Source organism: Tamandua tetradactyla, chromosome 6 (genome assembly GCF_023851605.1).
Source record: "Tamandua tetradactyla isolate mTamTet1 chromosome 6, mTamTet1.pri, whole genome shotgun sequence".
Classification (NCBI taxonomy): domain Eukaryota; kingdom Metazoa; phylum Chordata; class Mammalia; order Pilosa; family Myrmecophagidae; genus Tamandua; species Tamandua tetradactyla.
This window is the reverse complement of record NC_135332.1, coordinates 30,886,510-30,905,801: the sequence shown is the minus strand read 5'-3', so window position 1 is coordinate 30,905,801 and position 19,292 is coordinate 30,886,510. Positions and strand designations below refer to the sequence as shown.

Genomic DNA, 19,292 nt, shown 5'->3' with positions numbered 1-19,292 from the left:
CCTCATTGGCTATTTAACTATTTACCCAGCCTGAGTTTTTTTTGCCTAGTTTTTTTAAATTTATTTTTTCATCTAGTCTGATTTTCAGAAGGAGAGAAAAATAGTTATGTGTTGCAAACACTTTTTTCCTGGCCCTCCCTCTCCCTCAGGAATGCTCAAATCATCGAGGTTAAGTAGAGAAAGCCATAGGCTGGAATTCCAGGCTCTCAAATCAGCTCTGACCTGGCTGCTGTGTGATGGCTCCTATGTGGGTCAAGTTGCTTGGATCCTGGTCCCTTTATAGGGAAAGTATCTTCTGCCCTCCTCATTGCCAAGAACAATGATAAAATAAATATGAAGTGAAAAATGCACTGTTGACTTTAAGACTAGTGGGAAATACAAAAGATTCAAAGTTTTCAATTATCAGAGGAAGCAAGTAATTCACACCAAGGGCAGGGAGTCATGGTATTACTGATACACAGGAGCAAATGTAAACACCCTTTCTTCTTAGGTAGTCATAGATTCTATGGCCATAGATAGCAGCTCTGCTCTCTGAATTCCACTGAACATAGACCCACATCTGAATAGCTCACATCCCCCGAGCATCAGCCAGCCAAGGGCAAGGAGGTCCAGAATTAGAAATGTGACAGGGATAATATTCAAAATTATTGTTGCTAGTTCATAATTGTTACAAGATGTGGAAGTCAGTACAAAATCTGATATTCCTTTATGAGATCTTATCCCTTGCCCATTGTGGTCCACTTTAAAATGCGTCTCAGGAACTCTGAGATAGTTGTGAATGTACTTTGAGGAGTAAATTGCCCTTACATTCAGAAATGTCAGTTTCCATTTCTATTAATAGAATACCCCATGGCTTTGGACTCTGAAGACAAAATAGTTTCATTGTTGGGTATTTTATTTTTGGCAGCTGAGCCATATATGGAATACATGATAAGTTTAAAAAATCAAATCTAATTGGTAAGGAATCCAGCTTGCCTGAAGAACCTACTATCATCACAAATTTTGCCACCACTGTGCTATTTTGAAACGTATTTCAAATATCTTCATGGATCTCTGGCAGGGCCACACCTGGGAGGAGGGACCCAATGCATTTCTGCTTTGCTTCACCTGCCTCTCCTCTTCCTTCTCTGGGCTGCCAGATTTCCAAGTTGAAGCAACAGCTGCAGAGGACAAAGCTGAGCCGCAGTGGGAAAGAGAAGGAACGGGGCTCCCCACTCCAAGGGGACCATGCCGTGCGGGGAGCACTGAAGGTATGCTTTCTCTCCCAATGCTTCTCTCTCTGCCTCCTCCTAGTCAGGTTCCCCAGGGTGGGCAGAGTTCTCGCAAACCTTGCAGCTGCTGTACACCACCTCGTTGCCTGCTTTATGACCAGGTAAAGTTTTGGTCCAAACTTGGACTTGCTGAGTGACATTGGAAAGTCTTCTTGCTCTTCCAAATGTCTCTCTCTTCACTCTCAATAAAACTGAGACGCTGATGTTCCTGCAGACTCTAAAGGCACACTGTAGGCTTCTCACCACTCTAATTTCTGGTCCAAGCCTCAATTAGTGGACCTATTGCAATCAGTAACTGTCCCCAAATCCTTCTCTGTTCACTTGGTTCTACAGTGTAGACAAGACCCTCAAAAGCACTCAGTACCCCCTCTTAACCAGTAACTGTTTAGGTGGGACTTCGTGTGACTGCTTCATTTGTCTCCTCCTCAGGCATCCCCTTTTAGCTTCCCCTCAGGGTGCCCTGTCCTGCGACTCAGCCCCTGCCTCCACAGGAGCCTGGAAGGGCTCAACCAAGAGCTGGAGGAGGTGTTTGTGAAGGAGCAGGGTGAAGAGGAGCTGCTGAGGGTGAGTGGTAACCACACCCTGGATGTGTTGACAGTCACCTTCTTTCTGAGTCCCAGATGGGGTGGAGAAAGGAGTCTTGGTTTCCAAGTATTCACAGGCCGTGAAAAAGCAATGTACAAGCAGCATTCTGTGAATGGAGCACAAATTGAGTTTTTTAGTCCCAGATGCACTTAGCTACAGGGACAGCAGAGGTGGTTGGGTGTAATTGGGGGAGGCTTGTGGTGAGTAGAAAGAGAAGGAGCCAGGATTGGCAGAGAGGAAGGTCCCCGGCTGAGAGGAATGGGCAAGGCATCATTCTTCTCCCAAACCACTGGCTCCCCGTTCCCTGTGTCCTTGGGACCATCACCCACCCATGCCTTAGTCCATGCTGCCTCATTGCCTGCATGGCACTTCCCCTCCCTCCATCTCTTCCTGGTAAAATGCATGCATCCCTCACTGCCCAGGTGCCCCTGGGCAACCTTCTACCCCACCCCACTCCCAGGCAGAATTCTGCAGTCTCAAGGCACATTTTTATACTGACACAATACCATTGGGGAGTTCCAGTAGGGCAGTATTAATATAATTCTAATGGTCATACTCCTCGGTTTATGCTTTACTTACTGGTTGGTTTTTAATTTGGATACATGTAGAATTTTATACACACCAAAACACGTACACTCGATGTGATAGGCTATGGGTATAAGTACCATGGAATGTTAAAAAAAGGGGGGGGGTAGGGTTGGGCAGAGTATTTAATGCATGGTAATGATCTGCACACTTGTCCTGCACTGACACCCTCTTGGTGGTTTGCTTCCATAATGAAGCTGCCTGCCTTGTGGGTAGCCGCCATGCATCATTCACCTTTGTGTCTCCAGAGCCCAGCACCACACAGAAGGTCCCTGCCCTCATGAATCTTCTAGCCTAATGTATGTGTGGGGTATGTGATTGATGAAATCGCAAAAATAAACTTATACTTACAAATTGGCTGCAGGTGCTGTGAAGGAAAAGAACAGAGTGCTATGAGAGAAACAAGAGGTCTATGTTAGATTGTGGGGGTGGCTGGGGAAATAAATGGCTGGAGAAAGTGGGGTTCTGTTGTCATTGTGTTAGGAACAGAAGATGAGAATAATGGCAAGAAGAGTATGATAGGCTCACTGCAGTACTGCCCCAAAAGATAGGGAATTGAGTGTCTTTTTTTGGTAAGATGTATGAATATATGTATTTCTTCACCCAAACCGGTTATTTTCTGCCTGTGGAATCAAGAGGCAGGGGTGGAGTAGAGAATCAGAATTTCTTGGTCAGGTGACCTAGAAATTGGTTTTGGGTACCTGAAATCATTTCCAGGTGGAAACTGAGCATCTGTATCCACCTTCTTCCCTGTAAGATCCTCGATGTTCCTGATGGGCACCGTGCACCAGCTCCACCACAGAGCACCAGCTGTGATCATTCCCTCCTTCCCCTGGAGCCTGGCAACCTTCCCAGCTCACCCTCTGTGCCCTTGGCATCCCCCCAGCCTTCTGGCCGGGCCAGCCGTGAGGAGCACCGGGGTACAGCTGAGGACCTGGCATCCGTCCCCAATGACAAAGGTAAGCTGAGGAGGCCAGGGCAGCAGGGCCAACACAGGAGGATAGGAGAGTCTCCCTCCTTTTCCTTCTCTAATCAATTCCAGCCCAGCATTTTTTACCTGTTAACCAATCAAAATATCTTTAGGTGTCATCTTTATTTCATGCATTATACCAATAATAATAATGGTCCTTTACATTATTTTCTGATTTATAATTTATAAAGTCTCTGTAACCTATACTTTTATTTAATTCTCACTGTAATCCAAAGAAGCAATCCTTCATTTCCCCATTTTTTGGCTCAAGTTCAGCAGTAATGGAAAGTCTCTGTTCAAGTTTCCATTAGGCCCATTACTAGCAATGGGTTTCAATGATAGGTCGAATGATCTAAAATAAGAATATGTCATCTCTTGCCTAGGGTCATACAGTCTGACCCAGACTGAAACCCAAATTTTCTGACTCCAAATTTCTACTTGCCTCTGTACCTTGCCTGCTTCACTGAGAAAATGAGGTAGCATTCCTACCTTCTAATAATAAGGGTCCTTACATTATAAAGCCCTGTTGCCTGCAAGGTCTAATTTGATTCTCACAGCAACCCCAAGAGGCAGGTTGGTCAAGGGCAAGATCTAACAATATACACAGGTAAATATACCATAGAGTAATAAGGAATAAATGTGAGATAAATACTGATAAAGTCAATATTTGCAGCCTAGCCAAAGTACATGTGCTATGTGGTAAGTGAGGAATTTTATCCCAGCCTACAAGTGGGGTTGAGTAAAGATTGCTTCTCTGAGTCAGTACGAGGGCTCCTCCTGGAAGAAGGGATAGATTTTCAAGTCTGTGGAAAGGAAGACGCTGTGGTAGGTTGGTAGGCAGGGAATTGCAGTTTTGGATGGAGGGAGACAGGCAGAAGTAAGGATTCCTTTCAGCCTGAGATTTGCAGTACCAACCTCAGTCTCCCTCGCGGTAACACAGAATTGGTATCATACCTTATTTTTCCATCAGTTCAACTACACTTTTTTTATCCTGTTAAAGTCTGTTTCTGTTCACTGCCTCAAGTTTGTTTTTTTCTTTTTAAGGTGGAATAGAGTATAAACAAACTGGGTCAGCACAACTACCACCACCTACCTTACCCTGTCTCCCAACCTCACCCCCTTATACCCAAGACCTGAGCCAAGGAAAGCAGAGGTCTTTCCTTCAGCTCCGTGGACTCAGCCTTGCTCTGTTTGCAGCCTCCTCTCCAAGCCACCCGGCCTTCCTTGAAGATGGCAGTCCATCTCCAATTCTTGCCTTTGCTGCCTCCCCTCGGCCCAATCACAGCTATGTCTTCAAACGGGAACCCCCAGAAGGCTGTGAGAGAGTGCGTGTGTTTGAAGAGGCCACGTGAGTACATCAGGTGGACAGGGAGTGGGAGAGAGGGGCAGGGAGAGAGGGTTAGCCCTACATTACCCCGCCTGACAGGTCCTTCTTCAGTTTTGAACACTCTGGTCATGGAGGTGTTGTCAACTTTAGATTATCGGTATTGCAGTTTTTCCATGATCAGACTTGTTGACATTACCTACCTTGAGCGCATAAATCTTTGCTTATCACTATCTCCATAGAAACCTGCTCTCTGCCCACATGCCAGCCACCAGCGCAGCAAGAGCTAGAAAGGAAAGATACCTGAAACCTAAGCCCTTTGTTTCTTCTATTTTTTTCCATCCCCACGGAAGGTGTGAGAATTTGCTAGACCATAATCTGAAAGAGGGAGGGAGAGAGGAGGTTTGGAGGAAAGGAAGGAACATACCAGTTGTCCTCTAAAGGCAGAGATTAGAAGTGTTTCATCCCCACTGGGGTGGAACGGGGAGCTTAGACGGTTTTCTAGTTGCTTCCAGTCAAGTCTTCACCCTGTGGCTGTAGTGTGGGTCAAGTGTCATGAACTCCCAGACAGAAACTTCCAGTCACTACAACTTACTTATGACTATGGAATATTCCCTAACCAGAATGGATTATTCAGAAGCCATTTGTAGGTTGATTTATTTACTGTGGTTTCCTCACACTAGCTAGGAGGACTGAGAGCTGACCTTTCCAATTGCCCCAGACTGTCCCCCTTAGCAGGCATGTAAGAACTAATTTCATTTCCCCCTGCCAGCCTAATACCCATCAGGGCATTACTGGAAGTTGTGGTTTCCAGACAAGAATGGCAGACAAGAAGTTTAATCATGGTCTGTGAGTGGAGGTTTAGCTGGGACGGGGTTTTGGGTCTTGAGAGCACTATCTGTATCCTAAAAGAGGAAGGGGGCATCCCATGATGGCACATTTATAACCCAGAGTATGGGTTTTGGAGGAAATCATCACCACCAGGTTTTTGCTACCATCATCACTGTTGTCTGGTTTCCCTTCAGTATTCCTTGATTCTCTGAGAAGTTGTGAGGCAAGAGGCCAGATCTTGTAGCTTAAGGTAGTTTAGGGGCTCTTACACTCTCCCCGCCAATGCACATTATAGCAGAGTAATCACAATCTGGAATTGCTGGTGGAAATTAGGTCATCTTGATTCTTGCATAGACTCTTAATGCTAGAAGAGGTCTTAAAGTCATTTGATCGAGTTTTCAGCCTCTATGTTAAATCATTTAAGGGAGGAGATGATCCGTCAATTACTTTCTAAGATATCCTGAGATAATCCTTTAGCTCATTGAGGTCCCTTCATTTTACCAACTTTCCTATTAGGGAAGTTTAGCTGTTGTTTTGCCAGTTTCCTCTTCCTTGCTGCTGTACCATCTAAGATTGCCTGGAATTTCTGGGGAAGGAGATATGCTGTTTGGGGTCATCTTGGATGCCCTGGTTCTCTAAGTGTTGCTTGGTTTCCTGTTGGCCACCTGCCTCACGTGTGTGCAGACTCCCAGAGCCTTCCCTCTCCTGCTCATGCCCCACTCCTCCATAAAGTGGGATTCTTTTAAACCCTTCTTGGTCAAGGAATACCTTGCCACTGGGGAATCTTCTGGGACCCCCAGGCCTTCCCAACACATCCAGCATCTGGACCTTTTGCTTTCATCAGCCTCTTCTAACCCTATGCCAGCCTCTGCCCTCTTTCTCTCACCTCACTCTTCTTCCTAGGCCTTGGAATTAATAGGATTCTAGAATTAAAATATTAATCAATTTTTCAACCTGTACACTAAGTGCATTTTTCTATATATATATATACACTATACTTCAACAAAAAGGATAAAGGAAAAAGGTTATCAGTGGGGAATCTTTGGTGACAGAGCTTCACAATCTTCCCTCACATTTACCTTTTCAACTGAAATCTCTACAACCAGCAGCTTCTCAGTGCTGTCTTCCCTCTAACCATGGGTCAGTCACTTTTTTTCATCATAAGGATTCATTCCTCTAGTACTCACTGACCTGTCCTACTTTTATGCTTCTACTTTCCCTAGTTGTTGGAAAGATAGGGATGATTTTTCCCATATTAAAGGTAAGACAGATAAGGCCAAGACCATACACAGTGAGCTCAATCTCTTATAAGGTCAGCTTCTCCACTAATTGTCACTGTCCTCTCTCCTCTCAACAAGGGTTTTGAAAAATCACACCTCTCAACTGTGCTCAAGAATTAGATTCTTTTTTGCAATGTCTGGAGACATTTTTGGTTGACACAACTGGGGGGGGGGTAAAGGCATCTAGTGGGTAGAGGCCAGGGATGCTGCCTAATATCCTCTGATGTACAGAACAGTTGCCCACAACAAAAAAATTACCTAGCCCTAAATGTCAATAGTTCTGCGGTTGAGAAACTAAGCTTTAGGCTATAAAGAGTCTTGGAAACCACCTTGCCTAGATCTCTGCTTACAGGCAAGTGGTCTGCCCTCAAAACACTGTTCACTAATGAAATCTCTCCTGCTTTTAGCTGAAGTATATTTCCTGTTATTAGCCATATTTCTAATAAATAGAGAACTGAGGAACCTTAAGATTGTGGCCTTTTATTTTCTGCTCAAGTTACCATCCTGCTTGTACAAAGAAAGGCCCAGCTCCCCTACTCCCTGTAACATCTCTCATCCTTTCTCATCGATTGTTTCTCTAAGTGTATGCCTATGTGTTTCTCTATATATATCTTTCAGGTCCCCAGGTCCTGACCTGACCTTCCTGACTTCCTGTCCTGACAAGAACAAAGTCCATTTCAACCCAACCGGCTCGGCCTTCTGTCCTGTCAGCTTGATGAAACCTCTCTTTCCCAGCATGGGCTTCATCTTCCGTAACTGCCCTTCAACCCCAGGGTCTCCAATTCCTCCCTCCAGCCCCAGGCCACCACCTCGGAAGGATCCAGAGGCCTCTAAGGCCTCCCCACTGCCATTTGAGCCATGGCAGCGCACCCCACCATCAGAAGAGCCCGTGCTTTTCCAGAGCTCCCTGGTAGTCTGAGGGCCCCCAGCCCCACCGCATTACCATGGAGAACAGTGCCTTGGTGGCAGGCCCCTCCCTAGGTCCCCTGAGATGGGAGATAGAGGGGCTTTTCCCTCTTGGCCTTCGAGCACTTTCATTTCTTGTGTCAAAGTCCTGGTCCTCTTTCTGATGGACACTGACCCCTCCTAACATGAGGGGACCGGCCTTCTCCACGAGTGGCCAGGTGGCTTACAACTCACATTTGTGTTCCTGCTGCCTCCCTCACTTGGTGGAAAACTTATCCAGAAGGTCTTGGGTCCCCCATCCTTAGGTGTGAATCCAAAGGACTATATATGAGGCCCTCGTCCTTGTCGTAGAGCACACTGGCTCTACTGAAGGAGAGAGAATGCCATAGCTCTCTTTCCTTCTCCTCCTCATCCACACACACAGAAGAAGAGACCAGAAGATGGATGCTTTGGTTTCTCAGCCTCTATCCCCATGCCGTCCTCTCATTGGAGGAGCTGACCAAAGCAGCCCTACAGTGCCGTAACACTTGATCAATTCAGCTGCTGGCAGAGGGGAAACCAAGGGTTTTCCCAAGTGGCATTTTCATCTCACTTTTGGAAACCTTGACTTAAGCAGCAGCCCAGCCTGTCCAGCCCCAGGAGAGCAGTGGGGGGAGGGAGAGCTGGCATTCCTCTAGGTAGCAAGTGGCGACTACCCCCTCTACCTGCCCAGGTCTGGGATGGATTAGAAAAATGCCTATTTTTCTTGTATTGATGTAGAAACTCTATTTTCGCCCAAAGACACTATTTTTGCAGCTGTTTGAAGTTTGTATATTTTCCGTACTGCACAGCTTACACAAATGTTGAAGAAGAATGTTAATGTTCAGGTTTTCTTATCCTGTGTTTAGAGATTGTTTTTTGCAGATCTTGGTGTTAATAGACCAAATAAATAAGTATTCCAAGCAGTTTGAGATTCTGTTAAATTCTTTTCCTTTTTTTTTTTGAGGGGAGAGTGGTTGAAGATTGAAGGTATCATACTGTCTTCAAGAGATCAAGCCCATACTAAATACATGATTGCGTGTATCTCAGTGTTATATGGATAGACATGGAGTTCCTGGCCTCATGTCAGGCCTCTAGGCTTGGACTCTTTATAGTAGATCCATAAAAAGGCTGACCAGAATGAAGAGTGTGGTGTCTCTTGGAAGTGGGATGAGGGAAATAATTGGGAAGTATTCATTCTTGGGTGAATCTGGGAAAGCTCCCTGCCAAAAGTGGATTTCTGAGAAAATGAGCGGCACCAAGGAGAGACAGTTTGGCCATTGTAGATGCTCCTTGCACCAGCATGGGGAACAAGACCAGGAAATGGCATTCAGCTTGAATCTCTTGACACAGTTTTGAGGAATCTTTAGCTCTTTTGGGGTATTCTTCCTAACTCACCTTCACACACATTGTGAAGCCTTGGAGGGCAGAAAGAGTGTGTCCTTTTGCAGCCTTTTCAGGTTTACTAGGCCTACCTGTAAAGAGCTCTTTGACTTTTGGGGAGAAGGGAATAAACATTCTAACATTCTGATAGTGTACATAATCTCCATTGTAATGGGTAAAAAATTGATTGCCTCAAAGGCAGTCCTATCTACAATTGCATAGTGTTCCATTGTTTTGGAAGCACTTTCACATGGATCTGTCATAAGACTTCACCACAAACCACTAAAACAGTAATTTTTTTAAATACCAAAAAACACCAAGCAAATGCAAACATTCCTATTTTGATCATTCCGTTCTACATATATAATCAGTAATTCACAATATCATCACATAGTTGCATATTCATCATCATGATTATTTCTTGGAACATTTGCATCCATTCAGAAAAAGAAATAAAACGAAAACAGAAAAAAAATTTATACGTACCATACCCCTTACCCCTCCCTTTCATTGATCACTAGCATTTCAAACTAAATTTATTTTAACATTTGTTCCCCCTATTATTTATTTTTATTCCATATGTTCTACTCTCTAAGGTAGATAATAGGAGCATCAGACGCAAGGTTTTCACAATCACATAGTCACATTGTGAAAGCTATATCATTATACAATCATCTTCAAGAAACCTGGCTACTGGAACACAGCTCTACATTTTCAGGCAGTTCCCTCCAGTCTCTCCTGTTGAATAACAGGTTGATATCTACTTAATGCATAAGAATAACCTCCAGGATAACCTCTCGACTGAAATCTCTCAGCCATTGACACTTGGTCTCATTTCACTCTTCCCCCTTTTGGTCAAGAAGGCTTTCTCAATCCCTTGATGCTGTCTCAGCTCATTCTAGGATTTCTGTCCCACGTTGCCAGGAAGGTCCACACCCCTGGGAGTCATGTCCCACGCAGACAGGGGGAGGTTGGTGAGTTTGCCTGTTGTGTTGACTGGAGAGAGAGAGAGACCACATCTGAGCAACAAAAGAGGTTCTCTTGGGGGTGATTCTTAGGCCTAATTTTAAGTAGACTTGACCTATCCTTTGTGGGGTTAAGTTTCATATGAACAAACCCCAAGACTGGGGGCTCAGCCTATAGCTTTGGTTATCCACACTGCTTGTGAGAATATCAAGAATTCAACTTGGGAAGTTGAACTTTCGCCTGTTCTCACCGTTTCCTGAAGGGGACTTTGCAAATACTTTTTTATTCATTGTAAAACAATAATTTTGCCTTACCATTCATTGGCATGGTAAATGCGAGATACTGTGTTGAAATGCTTTACATAAAATGCCACTGAAATACCACAACAACCCAATGAGAAAAATGTGGTAAGTCCTACTTTACTAATGAGGGAAAGACATGTAGAGGGATTGAATAATTTTCCCTGAGAGACATAGATAAGAAGTGGGGAAGCTGGAAGTGGAAATCAGGTCATTTGAATCCAATACACGTACTTTTAACGCCAGCACTCTCCTGCTTGCCCATCATATTATTTTATTCCCATTAATTTCAGATGACAAAACTTGACTTAAAGCTCAGGAGAATTGTTTATGAGTTTCTGGCTGCTGAGAGGCAGAGCTGGGCCTGGAAGCCAGGCCTGTCCATACCTCTGTTGCTGCTCAGTGCCCTGGAATTGGGCTGATTCAGTAGAGTAAGCCACTGGGTGAGAGAGCAAACTGGGGATTCCCGCCCCCCACACACACTAATATAAAGAAGTCAGGAGGGTGGGGACAAACCCTATGTACTTTTTTTTTTAATTTAACATTTGCAACATAAACATTTCCCATTTTAACCACTTTCAAGTATACATTTCAATGGTGTTAGTTACATTCATAATGTTGTGCTACCATCACCACCACCTACCATTTATCTACTATCTCTTACCCTCCCCTTGAAAGGTGTCTGGCCTGCCCCCAAAGCCTTAGTGAGTCAAGCCTGGAGTGATGGGTGTGGTGCTGCCCAGTGTTTCCTTCCTTTGCCTGAGGCTGTGCCAAGAGAGTAGCCTGCCAGAAGAGAAGGAGCTTCTACCCAGATAGCAGCCCAATGTTTAACAGGCAGCTCGAGATTTGAGCCAGTAATTACGGGGGGCGGGGGGGGGGGGGAATGAATGGGGATGGTAGTGAAAGAACATGAGGTCAGTTCTGCCCTAGCTCTATGTAGGTGGAGGCCCAACACTTGAATGGGCAATAGGGGCAACAAGAAGTTCATTAATGGGAAAGAATCTGGCAGGCAGCTGGAGCTTTTGCTGTATTATTGGTGAAAAATTCAAATCAATAAGCTTACATTTTCACCTCCAGGAGGTGAGGAAATTAGATCACAGTTGAACAAGAGTAATGAATAATAATACCTTAAACTTGCACAGCATATTTGATATTTTATAAAAGATCTTCGCAAACCTTGGCTCACCCCATCCTCTGATCAGTCAAGAGGCAAAGTGGCTACTACTAATAATTCCTAGTTCCAGTCTGTAGACTGGAAAAACCGTGGCTCAGAATTTAGGTGAGAAGCATAGGTTACCCTCCCTTTAAGTTAAGTTAGAAAGGTGGGACAAGGGTCCTGAATCATCTAGCAGGGGCTTACTGTGCTTCTCACCCCCTCTGAAGCTTAGCTTTGTTCTGGCGGAGGAGGGACTGATCTCTTACAAGCTAGGCCTTTTAAGATCTAGCGGGTAAAGTTGGGGGAACAGAGTCGCTAAAGTTGGGCGGCGCTAGAGGGCGCTGAGTCTTCATTAAGAGTTTCTTGTTGTTAGGACCCAGGCAAAGCCTGACTGCCAACTGAGAAAAAGTCTTTGATTTCCTCTACCGACCGCACTTCCTCTTCCCCGCCCATCTGGCTGCCCTCTCACTGCGGAGCCAATTGGCTAACTCCACATCCATCTACATCAATACTCTACGCCTGGGCATCTTCTAGGCCACTCCGCCGGGCTTCTGCTTGCAGGTGTCCTCGGAGATGCCTGATAAGAAAATTTCGAGGACGAGGCATTAACGTCGGGCCAGCTGGCGCCACTGGCCACCAGAGCTATGGGCCCAAGATCTGGAGGCTGGCTTTTCTTCCTTGGAAGAGGTCGCAGGGTTCTGAGGCGTTTCCCCCTCGACGGGCTTGAGCAGGCAGTTGTGGAGGTGGCTGCTGGGCCCTGCGGTGCGGCGGTCGCGTGCAGTTCCTATGAGGCCTCTGCCGCCGGCCGGCGATGTCCGACTGGAGCTGTCGCCGTCGCCGCTGCCGCTGCCGGCTGTGAGCGCGGCTCCGGTCGGTTCGTCCGGGCGTCTCATGGCCGCTAGCAGCTACTTGGTGCCGGACCGGCTGCGCCTGCCGCTCTGCTTCCTGGGTGTCTTTGTGTGTTATTTCTATTATGGGATCCTGCAGGAAAAGATGTAAGCAGAATCATGGGGACCGAACCCAGACCCACCCCTTTCTCCTTATCCCGTTCCCTCTCTCCAACCTTGGTTCCGTTTGCGGGTGTTCCTATCCTGGCGTCGGGCTTTCTTCTTGTCCTCACGCCCAGCTTTCTGGCCCTCGCAGCGTTCCGCGGCTGAACTTTGCCAGAATTCCAAAACTGGCGAGTTGACCTCTGAATTCTCGAGTCCTAGTCCTTTTTATTCCTTTAGCGTTTTATTTATTTATTTGTTTTTCGCTCTTGGTTCTGAGGACTGACGTTTTACAGGCCAATATTTCTATCCCCAAACAGGCTTCCGTAAATTGGGACGGCTGTTTGAACTCCCAGATAACCTGCAGACAACTAATTTTTCGGCCCTGAGCCTTGCTGCCTTAGCCCAAATCCCTTCTGCCTGGGGTACTTGACATTTCTTTCTTTCTTTCTTTTTTTCCATTAGTTCCATAACCCTAGGCTACAGATTCAACAGACTGAAATGTCTAATTGTTAGATCTAGTAGAATCCCTCTTGTAGATGAGGAGAATGATCCTTTCCAAATTCTCCTTACATCCAGAAAGGCAAGATAAGTTCAAAGCTTTCAGTCGTTTGGGACGCAGTAGATAAAAATGAAGGAAACACTAATTCCTCCCTTTCTCTTTCTGGTACTTTTTGCTCTTAGAACAAGAGGAAAATATGGGGAGGGAGCCAAGCAGGAGACGTTCACCTTTGCCTTAACTTTGGTCTTCATCCAGTGTGTGATCAATGCTGTGTTTGCCAAGATATGTGAGTACCTAGATAGTAATCTGTTGTGTCCCCAGTTCCCCCTCCCCCCCCCCATTAGTATCCTGGGCATTAGGCAGTGATGGTGATTCAGCTTTAGAATTTAATTCCCATGGTCCCCACCCCCTTTAGTGTGCACACTTAGTGCTCATACAAGCCTCTCTTCTGTGTGGTCTGTAACACTGTTGGCTTTGAAATAGGGTAAAACTATTTCCTTAAATTAAACCAACTTCTGAGTCAGAAATACCCTAGAAAAGATCTTCTGTGTTCCAAATTCCCATTAAGAACACTTAACTTTTTTTTCTTTGTCCCCTTACCTTTCCTTAATGTGTCACTTCAAGCACTTTTTGAGCTCTCTCTTTTTCTTCCCTGGGGACTACAAGCAGGGCTAATTATCCCTTGGACTGAATGAATGCCCTGCAGGTGGTCTTGAGTTAGGCTTAGGCGGGGTTGGAGAGTTGAATAATCCTCATTGATTTCCCAGTCTAAGAGTCCGGAAATAGCTTGTGCTCTTTGGGAGCTTCTCTTCTTATTTGACAAGCAAGTTCTTTTCATGTGGCTTTGAGATTTGCTCAGGGGTCCATCCTAGCCCCACCAGGTTTGTCTTGTATGTTTTTTGTCTTCTCCCAGTGATCCAGTTTTTTGACACTGCCAGGGTGGATCGTACTCGGAGCTGGCTCTATGCTGCTTGTTCTGTCTCCTATCTGGGTGCCATGGTCTCCAGCAATTCAGCACTACAGTTTGTCAACTACCCAACTCAGGTGAAACTCCAGGATGGGATGGGTGTTGGCTCAGAAGTTGTTTGAAAAGGACTAAGGTTTCTTCCCTCATGTCTATGACTTTTATAAAAAGGGAACAACCTGAGAAGTGTGTGTTTGAGAAATGCAGAGCATGTAGAACCGTAGAGGGTTTAGTAGTGGTGGGTCTGGCTGTGATAGGGCTGCATTCTGAGGCTGAGGTCCCTGATGCAGGTTCCACACTTACTCAACCTTATCATCCCAACACCTCGTATAGTACCTGACACATCACAGATGCTCAGAAATTATTTGCTGAATTTAATTTCAGGTCCTTGGTAAATCCTGCAAGCCCATCCCAGGTAAGCAGAAGAAGATGGTTTCCATCTTCCGTCCTTACTCTTACTGTAGTAAGCTCTCTCCTCCTTGGCTAGAACTCTATGTCCCTCTGGGCTTCACCACCCCATCATAACTATCTCCAAGGACTGTCTTCATCCCTTTCCCTTACCCATCCTGTTATTTGTATTACTTCCTGTGGTGGTGGGTGTGCAAAGACTGGTAATCCTTAATGGGAATCGGAGGCTGACCTAGTCTGTATCATGTGGTCAGTCATTTCAGTATCATTGTGTTCACATTGTCATTAGACACCCTAAATCCCATTTTGATCTTCAACATCTTTCTTTCAACCTCTCACTCTTCCCCAGATTTCCTCACCCTTCCTTGTTACTTCCAAGACCTTTCAGAGAACCTGAAAAGTTCTCTACCTTTTTCCTGTCTTATACTCTTTGTTTAACTCTGTTGCTTGATCATCTTTATCTAGCTTCCAGCCTAACAGCCTCCTCTTGTCCTCTATTATAGGTCTTTGTCTCAGGCATTCATTTCTCCCATGAGTCTCTTCTTGACTTTTGGGAGGAAGGTGTTTTAGTGTGGATAGTCACCCATGGGTGCTTGAATTTTCCACTGTTTCTTTCCTATAGTCATGCTCCTTGGGGTGACCCTTTTGAAGAAGAAGTACCCACTGGCCAAGTACCTGTGTGTGTTACTAATTGTGGCTGGAGTGGCCCTTTTCATGTACAAACCCAAGAAAGAAGTTGGGATGGAAGAACACACAGTTGGCTATGGAGAGCTGCTCTTGGTATGTGATCCTCATGGGGATAGCTGCCTTTCCAACAAAGTTAACTGAGAGACATCCCACTAGGGAAAGCAGAAGACTAGTTATATGTCTCAAGGGAAGTTATGGCTCCTTGCCCCCCATTTCTGGTTTTTCTCTGTTGCTGCAGGATACCTGGCTCTGCTGAAGCCATAGTGGGAAGCCTGAAACAGTTCTACAACTCTCCTTCTGGAGAAGTAATGACTCTGAGACCTGCATCTAAATACTGGTGTGAGATCACAGACCTGAGAGCAAAGAGGGAAGGAATATTTTATCTTCCACTCTGGCTCTCTGAGAGGCCAGGAAGCTAGAGTTACAAATTAATACAACAGTAGGGTGGTGCAACTGTGGCTCAGTGGCAGAATTCTCGCCTGCTATGCTGGAGACTCCAGGTTCGATTCTGGGAGCCTGCCTGTGCAAAAAAATAAAAATAAAAAAATAATTTATACAACGGTAGCTATGTATTGTGTATTAGGCCCTGTTCGAAGTGTTTCACACATTAATTGGTTAGTTTTTATAACAATAATCTCATAATGTAGAGAGTATTATCTTCATGGTACAGTTGAAGAAACTGATGCACAGAGAGTTGCTTGCCTGGAGTCACATGGCTATTAAGTGGCAGAGTTAGGATTCCACTCCTGTTAGTTAGACCACAGAATCCGGTCTCTGGAGCAGTACATTCCAAGCCAGGAAGCTAACTTGTCAGAAGTAGATTTTCCTCTTCAGCTTTAATGGGGAATGTGTTTTGCTTACCACAACCTGTTTTTTGTTGTTATTTTTTCCCTTTTGTAATATATATATTTATTTTTATTGGAGAGGTTGTAGGTTTACGATCAACCATGCATAAAAAAGGTACAGGATTCTCATACACTACCCTAGCACTAACACCTTGCATTGGTGCAGAACATTTGTTACAGCTGATGATAGCACTTATTTATGTTTGTTTTTTTAACATTAGGAGCCAGCATTTATTGAGAGATCCCGTGTTCTAGGAACAGTGTGAGGCAATTTACATGGATTACCTCATTTAAACATCTAATACACAGGGTGAAATATATCCTGTTATTCTTATTTTATTGTTATTTTTAAATTAGAGAAGTTGTAGGTTTACAGAAAAATCACTTAAAAAATAATGTTCCCATATACCCCTTATTGTATACCCCCATTAGTGTTTAGAGCCTGTTTAGGCCCCTGCACAGCAGGCTCCTTAGCATTATATTGGGAAGTGACAGGCTTCCTATTCCATGCTGACTGCATTATGACTTCGGTGTAGCATGGGGAGTAGCATGGTCTCCCCACCCCCCACCCATGACCAAATGGCAACTTCTTATGCTGAGGACTCTGTTTTAAGGCAGTCGCTTTCTGAGACACCCGAGAGTGATAGTCCTGTGTCCTGGAATAGGGAAGAGATCCTGTTGTCCTTCTCACTGCAGAGTGTATCCTTTCTTTCCCAGTTGTTATCTCTGACCCTGGATGGACTGACAGGTGTTTCCCAGGACCACATGCGAGCTCATTATCAAACAGGCTCCAACCACATGATGTTGAATGTCAACCTTTGGTCAACATTGCTGCTAGGAGCTGGTAAGGAACAGTTCTGCCATTCTACCCATGTGTCACTAGAGGGCATGCTGCCCTTGTTCAGTTGGTCCTAAGCTCAGTTGTCAGTTGCCAAGTTTTGCATGGCCCAAGATGCCCTTGTGCCCCAACCACTGTGTCTTATAGATAACATGTGCTTGGTACCTGTTATCAGCACACTAAGAAGCGTAGAATTTGAACCTTGTGCCAGGTATCATGGGAGGGTACACAGTAATAAAGCATTGGGTGTACCTTGGGAACTTAGCTTTCTATGAGGGAGATGAGATATTGGTTTGGCACTTAAAGAATACAGATTTAGGAGTATACTGAATATAGTTCAAAGATGAATGTTTTTTATTTTAAGTCATTGTTTTCCAACATTTTCAAATCTTGGCGCATATAGAAAGTATGTTTGTACAGAACATTGAGGTAACTGGAGGAGGTTGCTCATGGCTGGAGGTGACAAATACTAGGGGCTGCAGTGAACTAGGGATGTGTGGATGAGTTTCTCTACAACATCTAAGGATCTCTTTTAAATCTGCTTTAAATCCCTTTTGGCAGAAGTAACTCAATAACTTCTGACCCTTTCCCACAAAAGTGAGAGTCCTCAGTTAGTTTCTCTAATCAGAAAAAAACAGGAGAAAGACGCATTATGGGATAATGCAAGCTCACTCCCATGTACTTGCCACACACTACCCTCCTTCAGAGCAGCTTTGGTGGGCCATGTTCAAGGAGGTATGTGGGTTTGGTTGCACAAGATGTGCCATTCATCTTCTGATGTTTCTTCTTGTAGGAATCCTATTCACTGGGGAGCTCTGGGAGTTCTTGAGCTTTGCTGAGAGATACCCTGCTATCATCTATAATATTCTGCTCTTCGGTCTGACCAGTGCCCTGGGTCAGGTGAGTGCTTGAGAGGGCATAGCCTGACTTCCCCACTGTGGGCACTGGTTCCCTGGCTGGGAGTAGAAGGGTGGCAATATTAGCCTTGATGTTCTGTTACCATCTTTAGCTCTCAGAGCAGATACCCAAGAACCAGCCTAACCCTGCCTTTCTGTCTCTCTCTAGAGCTTCATCTTCATGACAGTTGTGTATTTTGGTCCCCTGACCTGTTCCATCATCACCACAACTCGAAAGTTCTTCACTATTTTAGCCTCTGTGATCCTCTTCGCCAACCCCATCAGCCCCTTGCAGTGGGTGGGCACTGTGCTTGTGTTCTTGGGTAAGTTTCATCCAGAGCAGGCATTTCCCCAGACCACACAGAGGAATGGTGACAGCATTATATTTTTCTCCCAAAATTTATTTTTACATCTATGAAATTTATATAGTTATGAGAAAGCTTTTCTAAAAGCAAAAAGAACGCAGTACTTCTAATCCAGCCTTCCTAATGAGCATTTCATCTTTAGGTATTTCCTCACAATGACTTGAATTTCCCCAGACACTGAGCAGAATAGAATTATTATGCTTATTCCTTACTGACTGATGTTGCTTTTGATGAGCTGACAGAAATAACTTAGAATTTTTGATTCTTAAGTTTTCAGCTTTGCCGGTGTGTGTGTGTGTGTGTGTGTGTATGTGTGTGTGTGTGTGTGTGTGTGTGTGTGTGTGTAATTACTAATATATATATATTTTTTCATTTGATGCCATTCTGTTTTCGCAGGGAAAGTTATATAAAGCCAGCATTCTGAAGTTAAATTTTTTATAGCCCCAGTTTTGGAGAACCAACACTGACCCCTCCTCCATCCCCTCCGATAACTTGTAGGTTTCATTTCTTGCCATAAAGCTAAGCCTGTTATCTCCTTTTTTTTTTAGGTCTCGGTCTTGATGCCAAGTTTGGGAAAGGTGCCAAGAAGACATCCCACTAGGAAGAGAGAGACTACCTCTACTCCAAGAATATTTAACTTATTATCTCAAACAGTGGCATCTCTTGGAAAAATGGACTCGGTAGGGACAACGGACTTGGTTCCAATCTTTAAAAAAAAAAAAAAACGAAGGAAGCAAAATCACATATTCTAAAAAAAAACACGGTTTTAATAAGACAGAGTTGGCAGTTTCTGTTCTTGATGACCTCGAGCACAGTCTGTCTCAAATAAAGAGAGAGGAGAAAGGCACAGCTTGATGCTCACTTACCCAAGCTGCTTCTCTCTTGGTTGTAGTTAACATGGTTGGTTGAGTACTTGACCAAGAGCCTGGGCACCAGAGGAGGGAACTTTAATAGATTGTACAGTTGGCACCAGCAGTCTGTGTTCTAATATGTAAGAATCTAAATACACCAGGACAGGAGGCTGTCTATTAGAATCGAGAGAATGTAAAATCACTTTATTTCTCTTAAACCTCTAGTGGACAAATATTCATGAAAAGCAAAAGATATGTTGACTGAAGAAACTTTCTTGAGTTTGGGGTGAAATGAGCCCAGAGCTTCAGAGTCTGCTGTTTTTCCACATTTCCTCACTGCCCACTGCCTCCCCTTCTTTTGCAAAGCTAGACC

General features: G+C 44.7%; 2 protein-coding genes across 4 annotated transcripts in view; both read left to right on the top strand.

Moving 5' to 3' along the window:
- The window catches only part of FAM117A (family with sequence similarity 117 member A), a 44,833-nt gene extending 36,137 nt beyond the window's left edge, over nucleotides 1–8,696 (top strand). For all 3 annotated transcript variants that reach the window (XM_077164714.1, XM_077164716.1, XM_077164715.1), the window contains exons 4-8: nucleotides 1,140–1,250; nucleotides 1,701–1,835; nucleotides 3,199–3,400; nucleotides 4,609–4,759; nucleotides 7,465–8,696. In XM_077164714.1, the coding sequence (XP_077020829.1) occupies nucleotides 1,140–1,250; nucleotides 1,701–1,835; nucleotides 3,199–3,400; nucleotides 4,609–4,759; nucleotides 7,465–7,765 (900 nt within the window). In that variant the 3' untranslated portion in view covers nucleotides 7,766–8,696. The remainder of the gene's footprint in view (nucleotides 1–1,139; nucleotides 1,251–1,700; nucleotides 1,836–3,198; nucleotides 3,401–4,608; nucleotides 4,760–7,464) is intronic.
- A 3,645-nt stretch (nucleotides 8,697–12,341) lies between these two features.
- On the top strand, nucleotides 12,342–18,964 carry SLC35B1 (solute carrier family 35 member B1). Its single transcript, XM_077164713.1, has 9 exons — nucleotides 12,342–12,569; nucleotides 13,248–13,351; nucleotides 13,979–14,109; nucleotides 14,414–14,444; nucleotides 15,060–15,217; nucleotides 16,687–16,813; nucleotides 17,601–17,707; nucleotides 17,873–18,026; nucleotides 18,617–18,964. The coding sequence occupies exons 1-9, from the start codon at nucleotides 12,361–12,363 to the stop codon at nucleotides 18,667–18,669; spliced, it is 1,074 nt and encodes a 357-aa protein (XP_077020828.1). The 5' UTR covers nucleotides 12,342–12,360; the 3' UTR covers nucleotides 18,670–18,964.
- The last annotated feature ends 328 nt before the right edge of the window (nucleotides 18,965–19,292 follow it).